The 20,040-nt window shown below is 39.6% G+C and overlaps 1 protein-coding gene across 2 annotated transcripts in view; it reads left to right on the plus strand.

Moving 5' to 3' along the window:
- The window catches only part of LOC131961865 (enhancer of polycomb homolog 1-like), a 33,200-nt gene extending 18,832 nt beyond the window's left edge, over positions 1–14,368 (plus strand). For both annotated transcript variants that reach the window (XM_059326779.1, XM_059326778.1), the window contains 8 exons: positions 1,218–1,376; positions 1,672–1,761; positions 1,962–2,110; positions 3,655–4,076; positions 9,755–9,876; positions 10,307–10,448; positions 11,648–12,059; positions 12,704–14,368. In XM_059326779.1, coding sequence (XP_059182762.1) covers positions 1,218–1,376; positions 1,672–1,761; positions 1,962–2,110; positions 3,655–4,076; positions 9,755–9,876; positions 10,307–10,448; positions 11,648–12,059; positions 12,704–12,776 — 1,569 coding nt within the window. In that variant the 3' untranslated portion in view covers positions 12,777–14,368. The remainder of the gene's footprint in view (positions 1–1,217; positions 1,377–1,671; positions 1,762–1,961; positions 2,111–3,654; positions 4,077–9,754; positions 9,877–10,306; positions 10,449–11,647; positions 12,060–12,703) is intronic.
- The last annotated feature ends 5,672 nt before the right edge of the window (positions 14,369–20,040 follow it).

A 20,040-nucleotide genomic window follows, 5' to 3' on the forward strand; every position in this document is an offset into this window, starting at 1 on the left:
AACATTATGAAAGACTTGGATATCACCTTTTTTCTCTCCAACACCAACTTTTTTAAGAAGGTGGTTGAAGGAATGAAAGAGGGAGGCTGCTTGCACAGTCAAGCAGGTCTTCACCAGTGGAAGACTGAAAAGGTTTTTTGCTTGGCTGCATGTATATGGAAATATTAGTGGAATTTTCATTTCTTTATTAGCCATGTGAATAGTTTAGTACAGCCCCAGTTCCCAAAAAGTTGAGACAACGTAAATAAAAGCAGAATGCATCAAATTTAGAGTGGATATTTAAAAAAAATAAAAAAATCAGTTTGAACATTAAATATATAGTCTTTTTGTAGTTTTCAATTGAATGTGTCAAAAAAAGGATAAGCAAATTATCAGATAATTTTTCATTTATGACTTTTTTTGGAATCAGGGTTGTAGAAATATTGTCTTTTTTGGAATTGGGACAACACCGAATTATTTGTGCATGTAGAGGTAGTCAGTGGGGTGGTTGGGGACATACCTTATGTGCTGACTCCTTCAAACCGAAAACATTTAATGTAAAGCTAAGTTGCCATATGCTCTGGCAATGTAGCACTTCATTACGCAGCAGTATTGTGAACTCTGCGTCACCTCTTCTCATTATAACTTCATTAGCTCCAGTGTCCAACAACCCTCCCCCTGCCCTGCAGGGACGCAACTATTTCCCCCTTTTTTCCGCTCCCCTTTTTCCTCTACCAGCTGGTTGACTTTTCCCTTTTGTTTACAGAAGCTCATTTTTGGTTTAACTCTGCCCCCTCCTCCCTCATCACCCTAACCCTCACTTCTTCTGTTGATTTGACACAGCAGTTCTTCACTGTAGAGTCCCTGCCTCTCTGTTTGCTTTGTCCCCTACGTCTAAGGACTGAATGGGATCGGACTAATCCTAGTAGAGTTGGAGTCTGTTCAGACAGGGAGGGGTCGTCCCACTGGGGAAGCTGGGGTGAACGGTGGCACGGGGTGGATTGAGGAGGGGAGGAGCAGCCATCTGGCTAGGCAGCGGCATCTGGCACACGCTGCCATCTGCATATCAATGCCTCTTTTACTCACTGTTGTTTCTACACACACTCCGCTCCTGTGCACAGACCACCAACACTAAACTGTCACCAAGAGCATTGCTTTGCATCTTGAAATGCCATTCTGATTACGCAGGCTGTAGTATAAACATTGAGCACTGTTTCTCCCCCTTCCCTTTCTCACAGCCGGAGAAGACAGAGGCAGTACGAACCAAAAGGCAATACGTAAAGAAACCCAAGATTCCTCCTCTGTCAGCGCCTCAACATTCAGGGCCCTCTGTGTTCAATCCCAAGGACCTCAACCAGTACGATTTCCCCAGCTCGGACGAAGAACCCTACTCGCAGGTAATGTGATTTAATAATAATTGTCAGTTGATGTTGATATGAACAAGTAACAGAAATAAAAGCTGTTACCAGCCAGCCAATGTTTGATGACAGTTTCTAAGCAACTATAAAGCTCATGCTTGGCTAGTAATATACTGGTTTCTGTATAAAATAAAGATCATGCTTGGCTAGTAATATGCTGGTTTCTGTATAAAATAAAGATCATGCTTGGCTAGTAATATGCTGGTTTCTGTATAAAAGGGTGTGGTTTTATGTCCCAAGTTTTTAATTTACTAACATTGTTTTTATTGTTTAGATCCATTCAGGTTCCTCAGAGGCAGAAGAGGAGAATGACCCAGATGGCTGCTATGCGTTCAGGAGGAAGGCCGGCTGTCAGTACTACGCTGTGAGTGCCCTCCTGTGACTCCCATGTTTCTATTTATAGTGCCAACAGCAGGCTGGCCAGTCTCACTGCCCTGGCTGTTAGTCTTCCACACTCTGCTGGACACAACAATGCAAAAACAAAGAGTTGCCTTTTTTTTTTTTAAAATATGTCTTTCCTTGCTCTTAATTTTAAATATTGCCATTTTCTTCCTCTTCCTTCAGTCTCGTCCAGGCCAGAGTGGCAACTGGCCCTGGGTAAGCCCGTCAGAGGGTGGGCTCGGCGACCCACGCTTCCGCTACTGTCTGACCTCGCTGAACATGCCACGGCGCTGCGTAGGTTTGGCACGGCGCCGCGTGGGCAGAGGGGGCAGGTGAGTCCAGTCTCGCTTAGGTTTCCTCACAGAGATTTGACCAGCAATGCTTCTGCAGGCGCAGACGTTAATGGAAGTGGATTGTTTCCAAGTCTTGGAAAATTTGGCTGAATTAAAAATTCTGATGTATGCATGACTTGATATTTCGTGACGCTTTTAATCCACCGTTTCATCTTCTGGCATTTGTGATGTAAATAATCAGTGTGATATGTTACCATGCATTCATTATATTCATAAAAACCTACAAATTCAGTTAAGAAAATGAAGTCTGCGAAAATGTGGAAATTTGAAGTGAAATGTGTGTAGGAATGCTGCCAGTACCAATACTGAGCAGGGGAAATTCAGCCAAGTGTTGGCTGTAGCTCCTGAGGTTGTTTACCATACCAGCTCTTTGGCAGGTTACCAGCGATCATTTGGCAGGCACATTCTATTATGAATATCAAGCTGGCTGGTAAAATGATGAACATGACAGTCCCATTTTGGGATTCACCTGCCACTGCAGCCTGCAGACAAATCAGAAAAACTTGAGCTTAACCAGCAACGTGTCCTGCAGCTTTGTCTCATATCTCCCCAGTAATTACACAGACGATTGAATAAAGTGCACGGGCTGGAGGAGTTCGCTAGCGGCTTCTGCTGTGCCAGGTGTTGTTGAGTTAGACCAACTGGGTTAGCCGGTATCTGTTTCACAGACGCACATGAGATTAGCAATGTTCTGTTTCTGTCTGCATTCGACCTTATCGCATGCCCCGAGGGAGAGTGAAGGACCAGTCAGTCTCTGTATTAAACAGTCCCCTTCAATGTGATGTGTACTTATGATAGCGGTACTTGATAATGTTAGAAAACACTGGGCTAAATATGTTTGTTTAGCCAGACCAGCAGTGTGCCAGTGCAGTGTTTGGACAGCCCATTTTATTCTTTCTAACATCCAGAGTTTAATATGTTGACACAGATTTCTATGAAGTTTAGTTCAGACACTCCTACGTTTACCTGATGACTTAAATACATTTTTTCTCTCTTATTTTTGTAATGCTGTACCTTTTAGATATCTCCTCATGGATTTCTATAGAAGTTAGTGCAGACACTCAGCTGTGCATCCTCTATATAATTATTTCCATTCCTCTACAACATGGCTTTTGCTTTGTGACCAACCTCAGACCCAGCAAAAACAGGGTTTGTGTAAATAGCAATGTTGTCTCTTTCTGTTTTCTGGATTTTAAGCATTACCGCACTGTGGCTGTAAACTTTGAGACCTGTTTTGGGACACGAATGTTCTGTTCTCTATTCATGGCAGAACTGCATGTGTTTGTCCACTGTTTTTGTACGATACTCTGCTATAATTGGTACTGGCCCACTGGGCATTGTAATTACAAGAAGGGTTTGCAGGGAAAAGCCACTCTTGTGCAATTCTTCAGTCAAAGCCAAAAGGATGTTGATGTTGTAATACACTGATAATGACTTCAGCATGTTTTCTCAATTAATCTGACCTCAAATGGCTCAGTTGGTTTCTAGCAGCTCACTGATTGGGATTTCTGGTTTTGTTTCAGGATCTTGTTAGACAGAGCGCACACGGATCTAGACAGCATCTGTCAGAGCCTGGACTCTGACCCGGAGCCCGAACCACTCGCCTCACCACTTCCAAGTTCTCCGCTCCGCAACTCCAACGCCAGTACCTCAGAAACCAATACCTCGGACCCAACCAGCTCCTCCCACCTTCCCTCCTCTTCATCACCCCTGTCGTCATCATCGCCAACACCTATGGACCTCAGCCAGATTCTTTTGAACATTAAATCTTGCCGCTGGAGGCACTTCAGACCACGGACGCTATCCCATCACCCGTTGGGTGGGGGAGACTTGTCTCGCAGAGGATTTAGGGATTTTAGCCGGACTGTGTCAGGACTAACCCGGACCTTGTCTGGAGGAGCCAGCTCCCAGAACCGCACCGGGCCAGCCCCCACCCCTGTCAACGGTGAGTCATTTGTTTCTCAGTTGTCTTTTGTTTCTCTTCTTTCGCCTCTTTGGCTTTGTACGTCTAAAAATATTTTCCTTGGTCTAAACTGGGTGGAACAGTTCATTTTGTTGCTTTAATGCATCGTAAGCATAGGTGTCTTGGAGACCAAATCTGATATAGTTTGGATAAGCTGTCATCCTACACGGATAGTGATTCTGGCAGCATTTCTTGGAGTAAATTTAGAAAAAAACCTGTTTGTCCTTTGTGCACTCTGTTCTGTAATTGAAGTAGTAAATTGAGTCTGAGCATCGTTCCGAAATACAGTATGTCTTCAGTTAATTTAGCATCTGCTGTCATCAGTTGTCAACATCTTCCTTGTTGCTTGTGGTCCAACACGCATTAGGTAATTTTGTGTGCCTCTGGATTCTGTCTCGTCTATTTATTGCATGAAATATTTCATTTTAGTGATGGTTCAAGACCAGTTCTAGGTTGCCTTCCAGAGTCTGATCTTTTTATTATTTTTATGGGCACTTTTTGTATTTGCAATGGCATTCTCATCTTGTCACACAGTTTTTAAATTGAATCTGTCTTTTTCTGGTAGTCTGTACTCTCTGCACTCTTTTAGTGGTGTCTATTAACAGATTTTTTTCTGGTTTAATTAGAAGTTATGGTTGTTTGATATGTATGCAATTACCCAACCATCTCTCTTTGGCTTATCACATTGATATAACCCTAACTTACATATTTGAGTGAGTGTTGGCCCAACCAAAAAGCATTGTGTGTATCCTTCAGTTATAACACACATGGTGAATGTATTTCCTTCCTCAGAGGACACTCTGCATTGTCAACATCCATGTTTGCAAGCTTGCAGTCCTCATCTTCTTTGCCTTTGCCGGCACATTGCTCTTAATTTGAATACCTTTGTGCATGCACTTTGTAGTGCATTAGAAATTTGTAAACACATGGCAACCCAAAAACTCCAGTATACCTTTTACGAGGTATAACTCCCTTGTTATGAATGACATAGCACAATCTCTATTGTCTCATGGGGCATATTGTCATAATACCCATGCCTAATAGAGGCTTAATAAATAGATAATGAGAGCCATAAAGTGTTCAGTATATAGATTGTTTAGCTCTCGGCCAGATGCCTGCATGGAGGGCTGCTTGCTTTGACCAATAGAGGATCCTCTCTGCAGGACTTCAGCTCTTCATTTCTCAGTACAGAAAAGTACCCCCACCCCCCCACCCCCAAATATGCCTTTGTGGTTTGCATGGGGTATAATTGAAAAACTTCTTCATGCATAAAATTGTGTGAGGTGCTGTTGTTTTATTGATTTCGTGCATGTGAATATTCAATGGTTAGAAAAAGAAAAAGTTTGACTTGAAAACTTGAAAGCCAGCTCAGTGTTGTTTAGTCGAGGCTCGCTGCTGCTCTTGTGTAACACATTTTGATGAGGCACCTTAAAGGTAGATTGCTCTGCTGCAGCCTGGGCTCCCATGCTGCTGGTAAATCACATGAACTTTCTGCTTTCAACCCTTTCTCCATATTATAATACATTAATTCCTGCTCCTGTGGCTTGGGGGAGTCAATTAGAAATGGTCTTGTATAAATACATTCATGAGAGGTGCTGGAGTGAGTCTGGGCCGCTGCCTGTAGAAAGGGTAACCTGGTGAATATTTGAATCACTTTGGACTGCTTCAGAAAACTAGTAGAATGTCAAGCAAATAACAATAGATGTGAATTTATCAGAAACCTGACCTCAGCTGCACCAAACTCCCTTATCTCTGGATACTTTTACTACTTCTGGGAAACTTTTATTCCAATTTCAGTTTCATTCATTGCCTTGAAATCTGATTGTACGAAAGGTTAATTTAGTCAATGTCAAATATTGCAATGGTGGTATTATCTGCTCCAGAAAAACTTTTCTGGAAGGGATAATATGAGCTTAACCCATGAAGACCTAATACATCCACATGTAAAAAGACCCTGTTAAACCTAAACATTGTTTCAACCTCCCAAAGCCTTAGGGTTTTCTGAAACACTGCACTGAATGTCAGTGTTTCCTAAATAATACATTTCTCAGCCTCTGAAGCAGGTAGAGACATGACATAAAAAAGATATCTGAAAGCTTAAACCATTGGCTTTAACTGTAAGTCATTGCCTTTTCCGTAAAGTAATTAACATTTTTGAAAACATCATTAACACCACTATACTTTTGACTTTTTTCACAAGTCCTTTCACTAGTTCTTTTTGTGCCCCTTCATTGAGAAAGAATGGAGATTTTTTATTTATTTGTGACCTTAAAAAAAAAATTAAATATTTGTAATTTTCTGAAAGTAGTTGTTCATTCATTACCGAAGCATTTATTAGTAGGCCTTATATAGTTAAAATGGGGTAAATGTGAATAATTGCATTGCATTAATGTGTGCCCCTTAATCTTCTGCTTGTGCCCCTAAAAATTTCAAGTTAGGAGCACCAGTGCTCCTAGTAAAATGAGTTAGATTGGAGCCCTGATCAATAAACAACAACAAAATAATGAAACGTAAAGAAAACAGTGACAGCCATATTTTCAATAAAACAAACTGTCAGTCGTGCAATAACTATTTGACAGTTTGTTCACGGTCTACCAGTTTGTGTACATCATCATCCTACTGTAACTACAGATGTTGACTAGCGGGTCTGTAGGCACATTATAGTCACTTAAGTCTGCCTCTATGTCACTCAGGTCGTCTGTCACTGTATGTCATAGACGTGCACGCGCGTGTTCTGGATGATATTTCAGCAGACCCCGTTGCTTTTCATCGTTTGTGTGTCTTAAAACAACAAGGTCATCCGAAACAAGCAGACTTCACATCCGGTCTTAAAGGTCAGAGCGTGCGTACAGCTCTGCCCGTATATACATGCAATCATTTCATCCGGCCCAGTTGGGTTAAGGACATAACTTGCTAAAGAAATCCACTGGGGACCAACAACAACCTCTAGGTCAGTAAGTCATTTGGTTAGTTTTGATGCTTGTCACATTGCTTTTTTTTTACATTGATTTGGCTTAGGATGTGCCCAAAATGGCTTAGGTTCATGCCTAAGCCTTATTATGATTGGAAAAACCCTGAAATCGATATGATAATTGAAGAATATTGGAGGAATTTGTTTCTCAGTAGTTATTCCAAAGTAAAATAGGTTCCCTGCAAGAAAAATATACCTGTGATTGTCAGGACATATTGCTGATTGAACTCTTCAAACTAGTTATGAGATAGTGGCCTGCTGAATGTATCCAATTTGAAATTAAGTGTGTAAGGAAAAGAGAAACTTATTTGAGGTTTTTTTCATCTCTGTGATGGATGCCTGTGTTCGGTGAAATAATAAACAGTCGCCACCTAGAAAATCATTCCAGTAATTTAAGTGACAAGAGGTTGAAAAATACATATAATTTGTTGTAGCGTATGTCCACAGTATGGAATCATGAGTCGGCTTCACTTTGTTTTGCTATTTTTTTTTTCCAGAGAAACCCATTTATCTCGGCCCTAATCCCAGCACATTCTGACAAATTCTGTATTTTTCTTCCTTTCCTCATTTAGTTGGAGCAGGTGCACTAAGGCTGTCAGTGAAGGCATCTCTGTTGCGTCATGCTTTTGTTTGGCCTTGTTCATGTTGTTCACAAAACTAGATTTTTTTTATTTTTCTTGTCAAATAATTTAAGTATAGTTTGTTTCTTCATACTGATGCTAAGTTTTTGTGACAGAGAAGGAAAAAACCTGCGTGAATGATGAAATTTAATGAGAGCTGAGTTTCATTTAGCTGCCTTGCGTTTGCATTGTGTTTACTCCGTGTTTTGCATCTGTCTCCTTCCGTCTGTCAGTCTCGCTCTGTCTGCCTGTGTGTGTATATGTGTCTGCTTATCTCCCTCGCTCTGTCTATGTGGGGAAAAACACACAATGTAAAGAACATAATCTCAAACCGCAATTCTACAAGACTATTTCTGATAGTGTAGTGGATAAAACTACCACTGCAGATCGAGTAGGGTTCCTTTGGGTGCAAAAGTAAGCGAGTAGCATCTCCCAGAGAAGGCAGAGGACAGGGACGGCGTGCCCATAACAACGCCAAAACACAGCAGCATAACTTTTCTCTATTTGTTTGCTCATTGGGCTGAGCAGTCTGACTATAAAACACTCAGTAAGTGTGTGAACAGTTTGGGACAAATTTCACGGCTCACCTGAACCATTTAGTTTGCTCTTTGATGTTTAAACACTCTGAGTAATAAAATGCCACATATCTTCTTTGCAATGTCAGTGTTTACACATTAGGACTGAAGATTAAACCTCACAAACACACCAAGTTCTAGTCGTACACTTAGTTTATCACTTACACCGACGAGTTCTTTCCCTTTGTGATACAGTGAAATACTGCCTTTATAATATATGCTACTTTACTCTTTGTGTGGTTTTTGCCTGACTCTTTCCATGACTCAATGCAAATTTCCCTCCCAACACACTGTAATGACCACACAGGTAGAATACATTACAGCGTGTACCTTGCATCATTGTGCAAATTTGAGCGAGAGCCGAGCAGTCACGCCTCAGGAGAGTAAACCTCTGAGTGTTTGTAACTTTGTGTTTGATAAGCCTTCAAACTGAACTTTCTAGCTTGTGTTTCATTTGCTGTACCCTGTAGCAGCACGCCCACACCGACTAGACCTCGGTGTTATTGTGCCATAGTGCTCTTTCTGTCTGAAAGCCCACTGAGGCATAGCTTTTTCTATACACACAGAAAATCCGTTTATGTCAGTGACTGCTATTTCAGCTGAGGAGCATCCTGGGAGCATGTTGATTAAATGCTGTTTGATGAAGCTAAATAGCCCTAAAGTTACGTTGTATTACTTTTCGTTTCTCAGAGGTTTTTCCTTCTGACTAAATGAGAATTTTTGAGATAAAAAATGCTGAATTTCTGTACAAATAATTGGCAACTTGGTAGCTTCATACTAATCAAAAGTGCTACCTGTCATGTCTGTTAAGAGTCTGGACTAGGGATGGGAATAATGAATCAATGACCGATTAATGGTCGTTAAGAATTTGGTCGATCACATGGAACTTTTTATCTATCTGTGTATATGACTGTGTATAAGCAATAAGCCAATGAGCTGAGAGTGAAGTTGGATGAAGATACAGTTTTCAAACTGAAAGTTGCAATAATAATTATAACACACACAGAAATACAAGAGGATTAATTTGAGCAAAACTAGCTTACTGTATCAAACATTGCTGGCATGAATTACTAGGTTTAATTTGATCCAAAACTTATTTAAACACAAAATACACTTAAATATGCAAGATTACCTTAGAAACTAACCTCATGCCTCTTCGGGGGCTAAAACATAGAACATTGAACCTCTTGACGTTATCTTTACAGTTTAATCTCACTTGATTTAGTTTTACGATTGACAGGATCAAATCTATTTTTGTCCTTTAAAAATAAAAGTGCCCGTTATCAAAACAGGCTTTTGCATTGTACTGTATGTATATCTTTTATTTTGCCCATGTATGCATGCAGCCATTAATTGATCATTAACGTTATAGATAAGCGAGTTATCAGGTTTCTTCCAAACACCCATCCCTAGTCAAGTGAACTGACCGAACCGCAGAGTAAACGATGTCCAAATTCTGGTTTTGACGGTGTACCTTCTCCTTCCTGTCCCCAGTGTTCACGGCAGAGCAGTACCAGCAGCACCAGGAGCAGCTGGCCCAGATGCAGAAACAGCAGCTGGAGCAGAGCCAACAGCAGCAACAAGCCAACAACCCTGCAACAACTAACAACACACAGGTCAGTGAGGATGGACGCACAGCTGAGAGCCTTTATCACACCTGCGCTCCCATTAAAACGCTTTTAACACAGCTGTTATAGCTGTTAAAGTATTGTGAGAGGAAGAGGTGTTGATATTCCATCCTGGTCAGCTGTTTCTATCATTTTGAGCATTTTTTTTGTGCACACACGTCAGTACTTGAGGTAAATGGGAGCTTGGTTGAACTGAATGAGCCAGAGCTCTCCCAGTGTGGAAAGCATTTACAGTTGAAGGTCAGTTCACCCATCCTTCGGAAATGGGGCACAATCTCATTCCCACGAGCAGTATTGATGCCACTGGCTCAGTTCCTGTCTGGCAGCCGGAGTGCTGACTCCGCAGTTTCATACATTTTAGCACAGCGGTCAAGTCTCTGGCCCAGGCCCACATGTTTTCTGTCTGGGCTCCATCCAGGCACTCGTGTCCAAGACGTTGGACCAGGCCAGCGCCCAGTTTGCTGCTTCGGCCGTCATCACCACAGACCAGCTGCTGGCCTTCAAGTCCAAAGAGGAGCTGGTGCTGGCAAGTGGAGTCAACGGGGTCCTGGCAGGTGCAGGTGAGTGTCACTTATTTTATCAATGAAAATGCTTTGACTTCTGTCCTAGTTCTAAATGGAGAAGATAAGGCGTGTTTCCACTGAGCACTTTCTGAGTACTTTTTGGAAAGCGGCTGAGTGTTTTGGCTAAGCTCACTAGTTAGTTCCCCTTGGCCTCGGTTCCAATTCAGGTACTTTTTGGGGGCTAACCAACAGAGTTTGAATGTGACAATAGACAATATTTAGCAACTATTCAGACCCCTCTAGTGACTCTTTTTCAAAAAAGCGATAATCGACAAATCTAGCGACTTTTTCTGGTGTTATTGGAGACTTTTGGAGACTCGTTCATCATTCCTACTTAACGAGTAGCAGGCGCCGTCCCAAAGCACTCACAAGCGGCCCAGTCCTTTTTGCTTAATGAACTCTCCTTCCTTTTTTTTGTGAAGCACCTGATGCTTTTGCCCATTGAGATCTCAAAAAATCCTTTAAATTAAGCAATTATTTATGTTGTGTAATAAACACCCAACTACATATATGTAACAGGGTTATTACAAAGTGCAAAACGTTTGGAAAATGCCTGATTTTAGAGGGTAGGAAAATGATTGAATTTGAATATACTCCTTGAAAAAGATAGTTGGTTTTCATCATAATCTGGTGTTTTCGTCGTCACAAAACTCCTGTCATCATATTTGTTAATCATGATCAAAATAAATACAAATGTAGTGTGTAAGTGGTGATACATATGCATTGCCGTGGGTACAGAATTCTATAAACTTTTGATGAGATAAAGGCTTTGAGAGTCTTGACATTTTTGGCTAAGGTACCTTGAAAGTGCTTGAATTTTAATCTTAAAAACCTGTATGAACTCTGTTGTAATTATGGACCCAACATTAGAAGAGCTCATGTTTATAATTTCGGATAGGGAAAACATCAAAACAACACAAACTGTGTTAAAATGGCCTTAGTGTTGCATCAACACCTCGCTGACAGCATAAACAAAATTCAACATTATAAGCCTCACACTGATGGGATTTATTTCATGGCTGTTGTATTAGATTGTGCAGGGGTGCGTCATAAACCGGTTTATTGTTATTGAATGTGCCAAAGTCTTCACGTCTAGCTAATGAAAACTGTTATAGGAACATTCGGTCGAACATTCAATCTTGTTTTCATTACTCTTGTTTTTATTTGCATTCACGAGCTCTTTCTCTGTCCGCCAGGTGTTTTCAAAGGCCTGCACCTCTCCAGCACCACGGCAGCCCTCCACCAGACCAACCAGTCGACACACACTACCACCTCGGTGGCCCCGACTTTCCTCCAGCCCTCCTCCAACTCGGCCACCCCCGCGCCCGCCAACGCCGTCCCCACCTCCCTCACCTCCACCCCCAGCGCCCACGCAGCAGCAGCGCTGGGGATCCTGGGATGCAGCGCCGCCAACGCCACCCCCGCCACCACTCAGGTCCTCATCGGGAACAACATCTGTCTGAGCGTGCCGTCGGCCGCCAGCCTGGCCGGACGCCACATTCCCCGGACCCTCGGCAACGTGCCACCCTCTGCCTTAAAGCTGTCCGCCACCACCAACCTGCAGATGCCCAAAGTTTCCGGAGCATCGCCCATGGACATGGGCTCAAGGTGAGGCTTTATTACCGCAATAAGAAATGACAAAAAAAAAAGAGATTTAGTTTTGAATGACTTCTTTCTGATGCAGAACAAACAGACGTTTGGCCACAGGCTGGTTTAGACTAGAGCTGCAGCTGCACAGACTTAAATCCTCCGCGCAGAAGTGGGCGATCAGACGACAGTTCCTTGTGGCATTGTCTCAAACAACGCCTCCGTGTTGCAGACAGCAAATGCACATTGATAAAGACGTGCATATTTATTTAAATGTGCAGAAAAAAGAGAACTTTATTGTGAGTTTGTCACTCTTGTAGCACTATCAGATTACCCTTTATGTGATGATAGTTTGTGGATGAGCACGACTAAAGCCTTTGCATTAACATGCAATCCCTGGTTTAAGTATTCAGTTGGACCTGGCATCTAGATATTGCCAACGCAGTGTCTGCCAGAGATAACTGAGAATCCACACAAATCTGCCCGAAAGAGGAGCTGAAACAACGTTACGTCAGAGCGCTCCAGCATTCCCACAGAGAGGAGAGATCTGTTGACTGAGATGTAGGACAGTTAAAGATACCGTTTTGACAAAGTAACACAGCACACAGGAGATAAAACGCGAAAAAAACAACCAGCGTTAATCTCCTCCTTCCTCTCCTCCACAGGGATAATCACGAAGAAGACAAGCCAGCACTGAACAGTATAGCAGACAACACAGTGGCCATGGAGGTGACGTAGTAGCGGTGCAGCGAGGAGTCCACTCTTTAGGTGCTGTGCATCGTAGCATCGGGAATGCAAAAGGGACAGCAGGACTCTGATGCAGACTGACAGAACGACGGACGGCCGCGGCCGCTCGCTTGCAATTCTCATCTCTCATACTTTTTAAACTTTTTTGTTTCGTTTTGTTTTTTTGTTACTGTTAAAAAGTAAAAAGATTGACATCTGTAAATTATGAATATGGCAAAATTAGTATCTGTACAGTAACTACATATTTGTAATATCCCCCTTGTATATATATTACTTGAATACAGAACTGTCCATTTGTGATGTTTTGCACTTGGGAGTCAAACTTAAAGGAAAAAAAAGTAAGCCAAGTAACCTGTGGCGAGTGTGAGAGATGTGGGAGTTGTATAGAGAAGAGTTTTATCACATCATGTGCATGGTGCGGAGCCTGCTGTTTTTATCTATTTATTGTGCTGTGTTTACAGTTTTTTTGTTTTGTTTTTGGTTTGTTTTGTTTTTTTATTTGTACACTGTACCTTTGTTGGTTCCTGTGCTGTAGTAAATGTTAGGTAGCTACGGACTCCTGGGTATTTTTGTATATTGTGAACACAAAGCAGGTTCCCTCCCCCACGTTTATTTTGGGTCCCTGTGCTTCTCTCTGTGGATCATGTGAAAATCAATGGTGACATACATACAGACCGGGAGGCCAGGAGAGCCAGGAGGAGGAGGAGGAGGAGGAGGAAGATGAGGCGGTGTGTTGGCGGGTGACTGCGGTTCACTTGAAGAGAGGCGCTCCTCTCTTCCTGGGAGCTTCCATTAACATTGTCCCAAACACAAGTAACAAAACAGGGATGAAGTCTCTTCCCAGAAGCCTCTGCTGCTTCTGATTAAAGCACTATTTTTTTGTGATGTTTTTTGTTCATGATTTTTTGATAAATATTAATGCTGCTTTTGTATTTTGTTTTTTTTAAAAAGGGGTTTGTTCTTCATTTTCATGCAAGCGGAGTCCCCTTTGTATTTGTTTTATCCCACAAACATTTTTGTAAAACAAAAATTCAGTTATTTTTGTATTTTTTTCTTGTTCTTGTGGTAAACTTGATTGTAAGCTTTTCGTTAATTGAAAGACTTCATTCTTTTGTTAATTTGTTACTTGTTCATGCATAGGTGATAAGGGAGGTGAATGGGCAGTAATCGCTGTACGTGTTTCATCATTCCAGTTTTTAATAACAAAAAATGCTAATGAGGGGACGGAGGGGCGGTCGGGAAAACAGCAGTTTTCTCCTCTCTCGCTCTCTCTCGTCCCCTTTTTCTTTATTTTCTTTTTTTCTTTGAAAAAATAATCTCCAGACGGCTGCAAGGCCAAAAACCACAAGTATTGGGTGCCTTCCTTTGGGGAATTTTATGTACTCTCTTCTGTGAAGAGTTAGGCACAAAGGCAGCATTACTTAGTAGTGCTTCTCGTCTTTGTCAGAATCTGAATGCCCAGTCCAATGGCAGGATATATCCTTGAGGTTTACTTGTCCCACCTGGAGGCTGAAAAGACTAAAAAAAATGTGACAGAACTCTCACTAAAATAAGACAATAAAGCCCAGGGCATTAAATGTGAACCGTTTGGACTCCGTGTCATTTATATATACGTGTCTGTGTGTCTTCACGAGGATCCGAACATGTGTAGAAATCAGAATCCATGTCTTGAGACTTCTCTCTTCTGGCAATGCAGTTTGCAGTTTGCAATTAGAGAAATGCAGTCATGGAAAAAAATATTAGACCATTATTTTCTTCAATTTCTTGTTCAGTTTAATGTCTGGCACAACGAAAGGTACATTTGTTTGGACAAATATAACAAAAGTAGCTGTGAGAATAGAGTTTAATTTAAGAGCTGATATCTAGACATTTCCATGGTTTTCTTGATAATAGCCAAAATAATGGAAAAAACAAAACCATGGAAAATGTCTTATCGGCTATTTTTATCATTATATTTGTCCAAACAAATGTACCTTTAGTTGTACCAGGCATTAAAATGAACAAGAAATTGAAGAAAACAAGGGTGGTCTAATATGTTTTTTTCCATGACTGTATATGTAGAAATCTGTATCCATCTCTTGAGATTTCTCTCTTCTAGTAATGCAGTTTGCAATTACAGAAATATGTTGGAGATCTGATGACTCACTTTTTTGCCAAGAATTAAATGAAAGACGGGTTTCGTGCAAAGTCTGGAAAATTTCGAAATTTTAAATCCTGTAGTCTCGCACCAGAGGGGCTCAGCAGGCTCTCAGCTGATCCCTTACTTCAGAAATAATAATCATACAGAAGAGGATTTGGGCCAGGTAGGAGGGAAAAAAAGTTTTTTTTTCCATTAAGCAGTTTGAGAAAAAAGTAAACTTTTGGAAGGATATTCAGAAATTGGTTGTTTCTGTGTCAATAAGACATCAGAGGAACATTGTTTTCTATCCGAACAGTTACTGCAAGCTACAACCTTATTTTCATCAATGTCATAAAATGAGCAATAAGCTCAATATTTAAGGGTGTAGTAGAACTAAAATCCCCCGACACATTAATGAGATATTCTTGCTAGTAGCTACCACAACTATTGTTTTGGGAAAATCTGCTTTTATGTAATTTATGTGAATATTTTAGACATATATTAGGCGTATTGAGGAAAATCAGGTAGTTGCTTGCTGTCTTCTTTAACGAACTCAAAAAGTTGACCTTATTCTCGATATTTCGACTCTTTTCTCAACATTGCATTCCGACTTTTGAAGTGCTTAATTAATTTTTTTTATCCTCCTCTGATAATTTTTTTCTGCTACCTGGCTCTAATCTTGCATATAATGATCATAATGTGCAATCAAACTTCTCGCTCGTAAAACAATGTGGGTTGATTGCGGTGGGTATAAATTAATTCTTTATTTCTTTTTAAATTGCATTCATAGCCATTTAAATATGATAAAGTGGTGGTGTAGGGTGAGTAAGTATGTTAGCCACACAGCTAAAGGCTCACAGGTTCGAATCCATCCTGCACCTCTTCTGTGTGGAGTTTTCATGTTCTCCCATATCAGCCTTGGTTCTCCTCTAACTTCCTCCCACAGTCCAAAGACATGCAACTTAGGTTTAATTGCACTGCAAAAAGGGGTGTCTAAAACCAAGATAAAAACACTAGATCTGAGGGAAAACTTACTCAGAACAAGTGAAATGATCTGTCCATGCAGCAAGATAACGTCACTTGACAAGATCTCTTTAATTAAGATTGGTAAATCTAGAAATAGGCGTGTCTACAGATGCATTTAGAAGACTAAAAATAAGCCAAAAATCCTGGTTTTAAGATGAGATAACTTAAAAGTCACTTTTTACAGCCCTAAAATAAGTGAAATATGCTTAATATATGTAGAAAATTAGCAGAAAATCCTCGTTTCAAGATGAGATTACTTAAAAAGTAACTTTTTACAGCCCCAAAATAGGTGAAATATACTAAATGTAAGCAGAAAATAAGCAGTAAATGCTGGTTTTAAGGTGAGATTTCTTAAAAAGTAACTTTTTACAGCCCCAAAATAAGTGAAATGTACTTAATATAAGCAGAAAATTAGCAGAAAATCCTTGTTTTAAGATCAGATTACTTAAAAAGTAACTTTTTACAGCCCCCAAATAAATTAAGACGCCTTGTTTATTTAGTAAACTGAGGAATGATGTTTGTACCAAAATGTTCCCTTTTTTTCAGGGTTGTTCTAAGACTTGAGGATTTTCATGGGAGCGCAGCATGAATTCCCTATTGTTCAATGTCAGCAAAAGTGAAAATTAAATTGTGTATCCGCCCTGTGATTCAGATCAAATCCAAAAATTTAATCATTTCTGCTCCACACTTTGTTTCCACACAAACTTTCATGAAAATCGTGCCAGCGTTTTTTTCCATAATCCCGCCGAGCCGAAAACATAACCTGCTTGGCGGAGGTAATAAAAAAACAACACAGACACTAATTCCCTGTAGCAACTCAGCTGTATGGATATCACTTTCCCATCAGAGGCCAAATTACTCCAAGTTTTCCAATTTAGCCCTTCTGGAGCGCTGCCAGCATCATTCAGCCACAGATTATTTATGTTGGAGGAGAAGAATCAGTCAGCAGCGAGACAACTGGCCCACCTCACAATCTGCAGGGTGGGCGTTCACTCTGCCTCGTGCTTTCTCATTACTACAGCGAGCAGCGATTTTGAAATAAAGCTGTTTTTCTCATCAACTTTTCTGGGTGTTAACAGTAGCTTTGTGGTGGGAATAAATAAATCACTGATGTCCTCTGGGGACCATCGCTGCTACTGTAGCTCATATCTTGGTATTTTTTCCATTAAATTCAATACACATTCTTCTCCCTGGAATGACTTATGTGAGTACAAACAGAGTCTGCAGCTTCTTTCTCTCAGCTGTAATTTAGTCTGTAATGGGAACTAAGCATGTGTGAGAGTTCATGTCCACTCCTGCCGACCAGAAGGACAAACAACAAAAGGTTTTTTAACTGTTGAGTCACTCGTCTTCAAATCGCCACATTCACAACAGGGAAGTTTATTCAGACTTACTAAAAAAGAAAAGACGAGGAAGTATTTTGACTTTTGCAAACAGATTCTGTAGCATCTTTATTTTGAGAAAGTTTCTCATTATTTTGAGAATTTCCTAATTATTTTTAGATTTTTCACATTATTTTGAGATACCAAGTCATTATTTAGAGAAAGTTCACTATTTTACGAAGGTTTCTCATTATTTTGTGATTTTTACGTAATTATTTTGAGAAAGCTTCTCATTTTGCGATACTAAATCAATATTTTGAGACTTTTGTCATTATTTCAGTTCACTATTTTACAAAGGTTTCTTATTTTGAGATTTTATGTAATTACAGAAATATGTTGGAGATCTGATAACTCATTTTTTTGCCAAGAATTAAATGAAAGACGGGTTTCGTGCAAAGTCTTGAAAATTTCGAAATTTTAAATCCTGTAGTCTCGCACCAGAGGGGCTCAGCAGGCTCTCAGCTGATCCCTTACTTCAGAAATAATAATCATACAGAAGAGGATTTGGGCCAGGTAGGAGGGAAAAAAGAGAATTTTTTTCCATTATGCAGTTTGAGAAAAAAATAAACTTTTGGAAAGATATTCACAGATTCGTTGTATAAAATGAGCAATAAGCTCAATATTTAAGGATGTAGTAGAACTAACATCCCCCGACACGTTAATGAGACATTCTTGCTAGTAGCTACCACAACTATTGTTTTGGGAAAATCTGCTTTTATGTAATTTATGTGAATATTTTAAACACATCTTACGTATTGAGGAAAATCAGGTTGTAGCTTGCCGTCTTCTTTACCAAACTCAAAAAGTTGACCTTATTCTCGATATTTTGACTCTTCTCAACATTGCATTCCGACTTTTGAAGTGCTTAATTAATTTTTTTTCCTCCTCATGATTTTTTTCTCCTACCTGGCCCTAATCTTCTTGCATATAATGATAATTGTTTTAAGAAAGCTTCTCATTTTGAGATACTATATTTTTGAGAATTTTCTCATTATTGTGATAAACTAAGTCATTATTTTGAGAAAGTTCACTATTTTACGAAGGTTTCTTAATATTTTGAGATTTTATGTAATTATTTTGAGAAAGTTTCTCATTTTGAGATACTAAATCAATATTTTCAGACATTTCTCATTATTGTGAGATAGTAAGTTATTATTTTGAGAATTTTTCTCATTATTTTGTGGTTTTAAGTCATTTTGAGAAAGCTGCTACTGTAGCTCATATCCTGGTATTTTTTCCATTAAATTCACTACACATTCTTCTCCCTGGAATGACTTATGTGAGTGCAAACAGAGTCTGCAGCTTCTTTCTCTCAGCTGTAATTTAGTCTGTAATGGGAACTAAGCATGTGTGAGAGTTCATGTCCACTCCTGCAGACCACAAGGACAAACAGGTTTTTTAACTGTTGAGTCATTCATAAGGGAGAAGTTTATTCAGACTTACTAAAAAAAAAAAAGACAAGGAAGTATTTTGAATTTTGCAAACAGATTCTGTAGCATGTTTATTTTGAGAAAGTTTCTCATTATTTTTGAGATACTAAGGCATTATTTTGAGAAACTTCACTGTTTTAAGGAAGGATTCCTATTATTTTGAGAGAGGAAGTCATTGTTTTGAGAAAGTTTGTCATTATTTTGAGTTACTAAATCAATATTTAGAGAATTTCCTGATTATTTTTAGATTTTTCACATTCTTTTGAGATACCAAGTCATTATTTAGAGAAAGTTCACTGTTTTACGAAGGTTTCCCATGATTTTGAGATTTTATGTAATTATTTTGAGAAAGTTTCTCTTTATTGTGATATACTAAGTCATTGTTTTAAGAAATTTTCCTCATTATTTTGAGATATTTACTCATTATTTTAAGAATTTTTCTCATTATTTTGAGATATTGAGTCATTTTGAGAAAGCTTCTCGTTATTTTGAGAATTTTCTCATCATTTTGAAATAGGTCATTATTTGGAGAAAGTTAATTATTTTGAGGTTTCTCATTTTTTCAGATAAGTCATTCTTTTTCATAACGTTTCTAATTATATAAGAGAATGAGAAACTATGAGATATGACGTCATTATTTTTGAGATAAGTCATTTTGAGAAAGTTTGACATTGTTTTGAGATCTTAAGTCATTTTTTTAGTTTCTTATTATTTTGATGTACTAAGTCATTATTTTGAGAAAGTTTCTCATTATTTTGTAATTCATTCATTGTTCATTATTTTGAGATTTTAAATCATTATTTTTTATTTATTTATTATTATATTGATATACTTTTTTAGAAAGTTTTTCATTTTGCGATAATCAATATCTTGAGAATGTTCTCATTTTTAGATGCTAAGTCACTGTTTTGACAAAGTTCCTCATTATGTTGAGACACTAAGTCAATGTTTTCAGAATTTCGTCAGTATTTTGAGACTTCTTCTCATCCTTTTGAGGGTTATAAAAACAGGTTTCTAACTGTTGAGTCACTCGTCTGCTCAGGCCACATTCACAACAGGGAAGTTGATTCAAACTTGCCAAAAAAAAAAATATTTTGCAGACAGATTCCTCTGACAGCAGGCGTGGCGGTGCCAAAAACACGATGCAGCTGTTAGCCACAACTGGATCACATGTCACCAGGAGCGCTGTGATTGGACAGACTGGGGTCCGGGCCTGTTAACACGCCTCACACTCTGAGTCTCCCTGCGTTTGCAGACAGCAGGTGCGAGGCCAGAGGCGGCGGTTCATGCTGCGGTGA

The sequence above is a fragment of the Centropristis striata genome, chromosome 23 (genome assembly GCF_030273125.1).
Source record: "Centropristis striata isolate RG_2023a ecotype Rhode Island chromosome 23, C.striata_1.0, whole genome shotgun sequence".
NCBI classification, from domain to species: Eukaryota; Metazoa; Chordata; class Actinopteri; order Perciformes; family Serranidae; genus Centropristis; species Centropristis striata.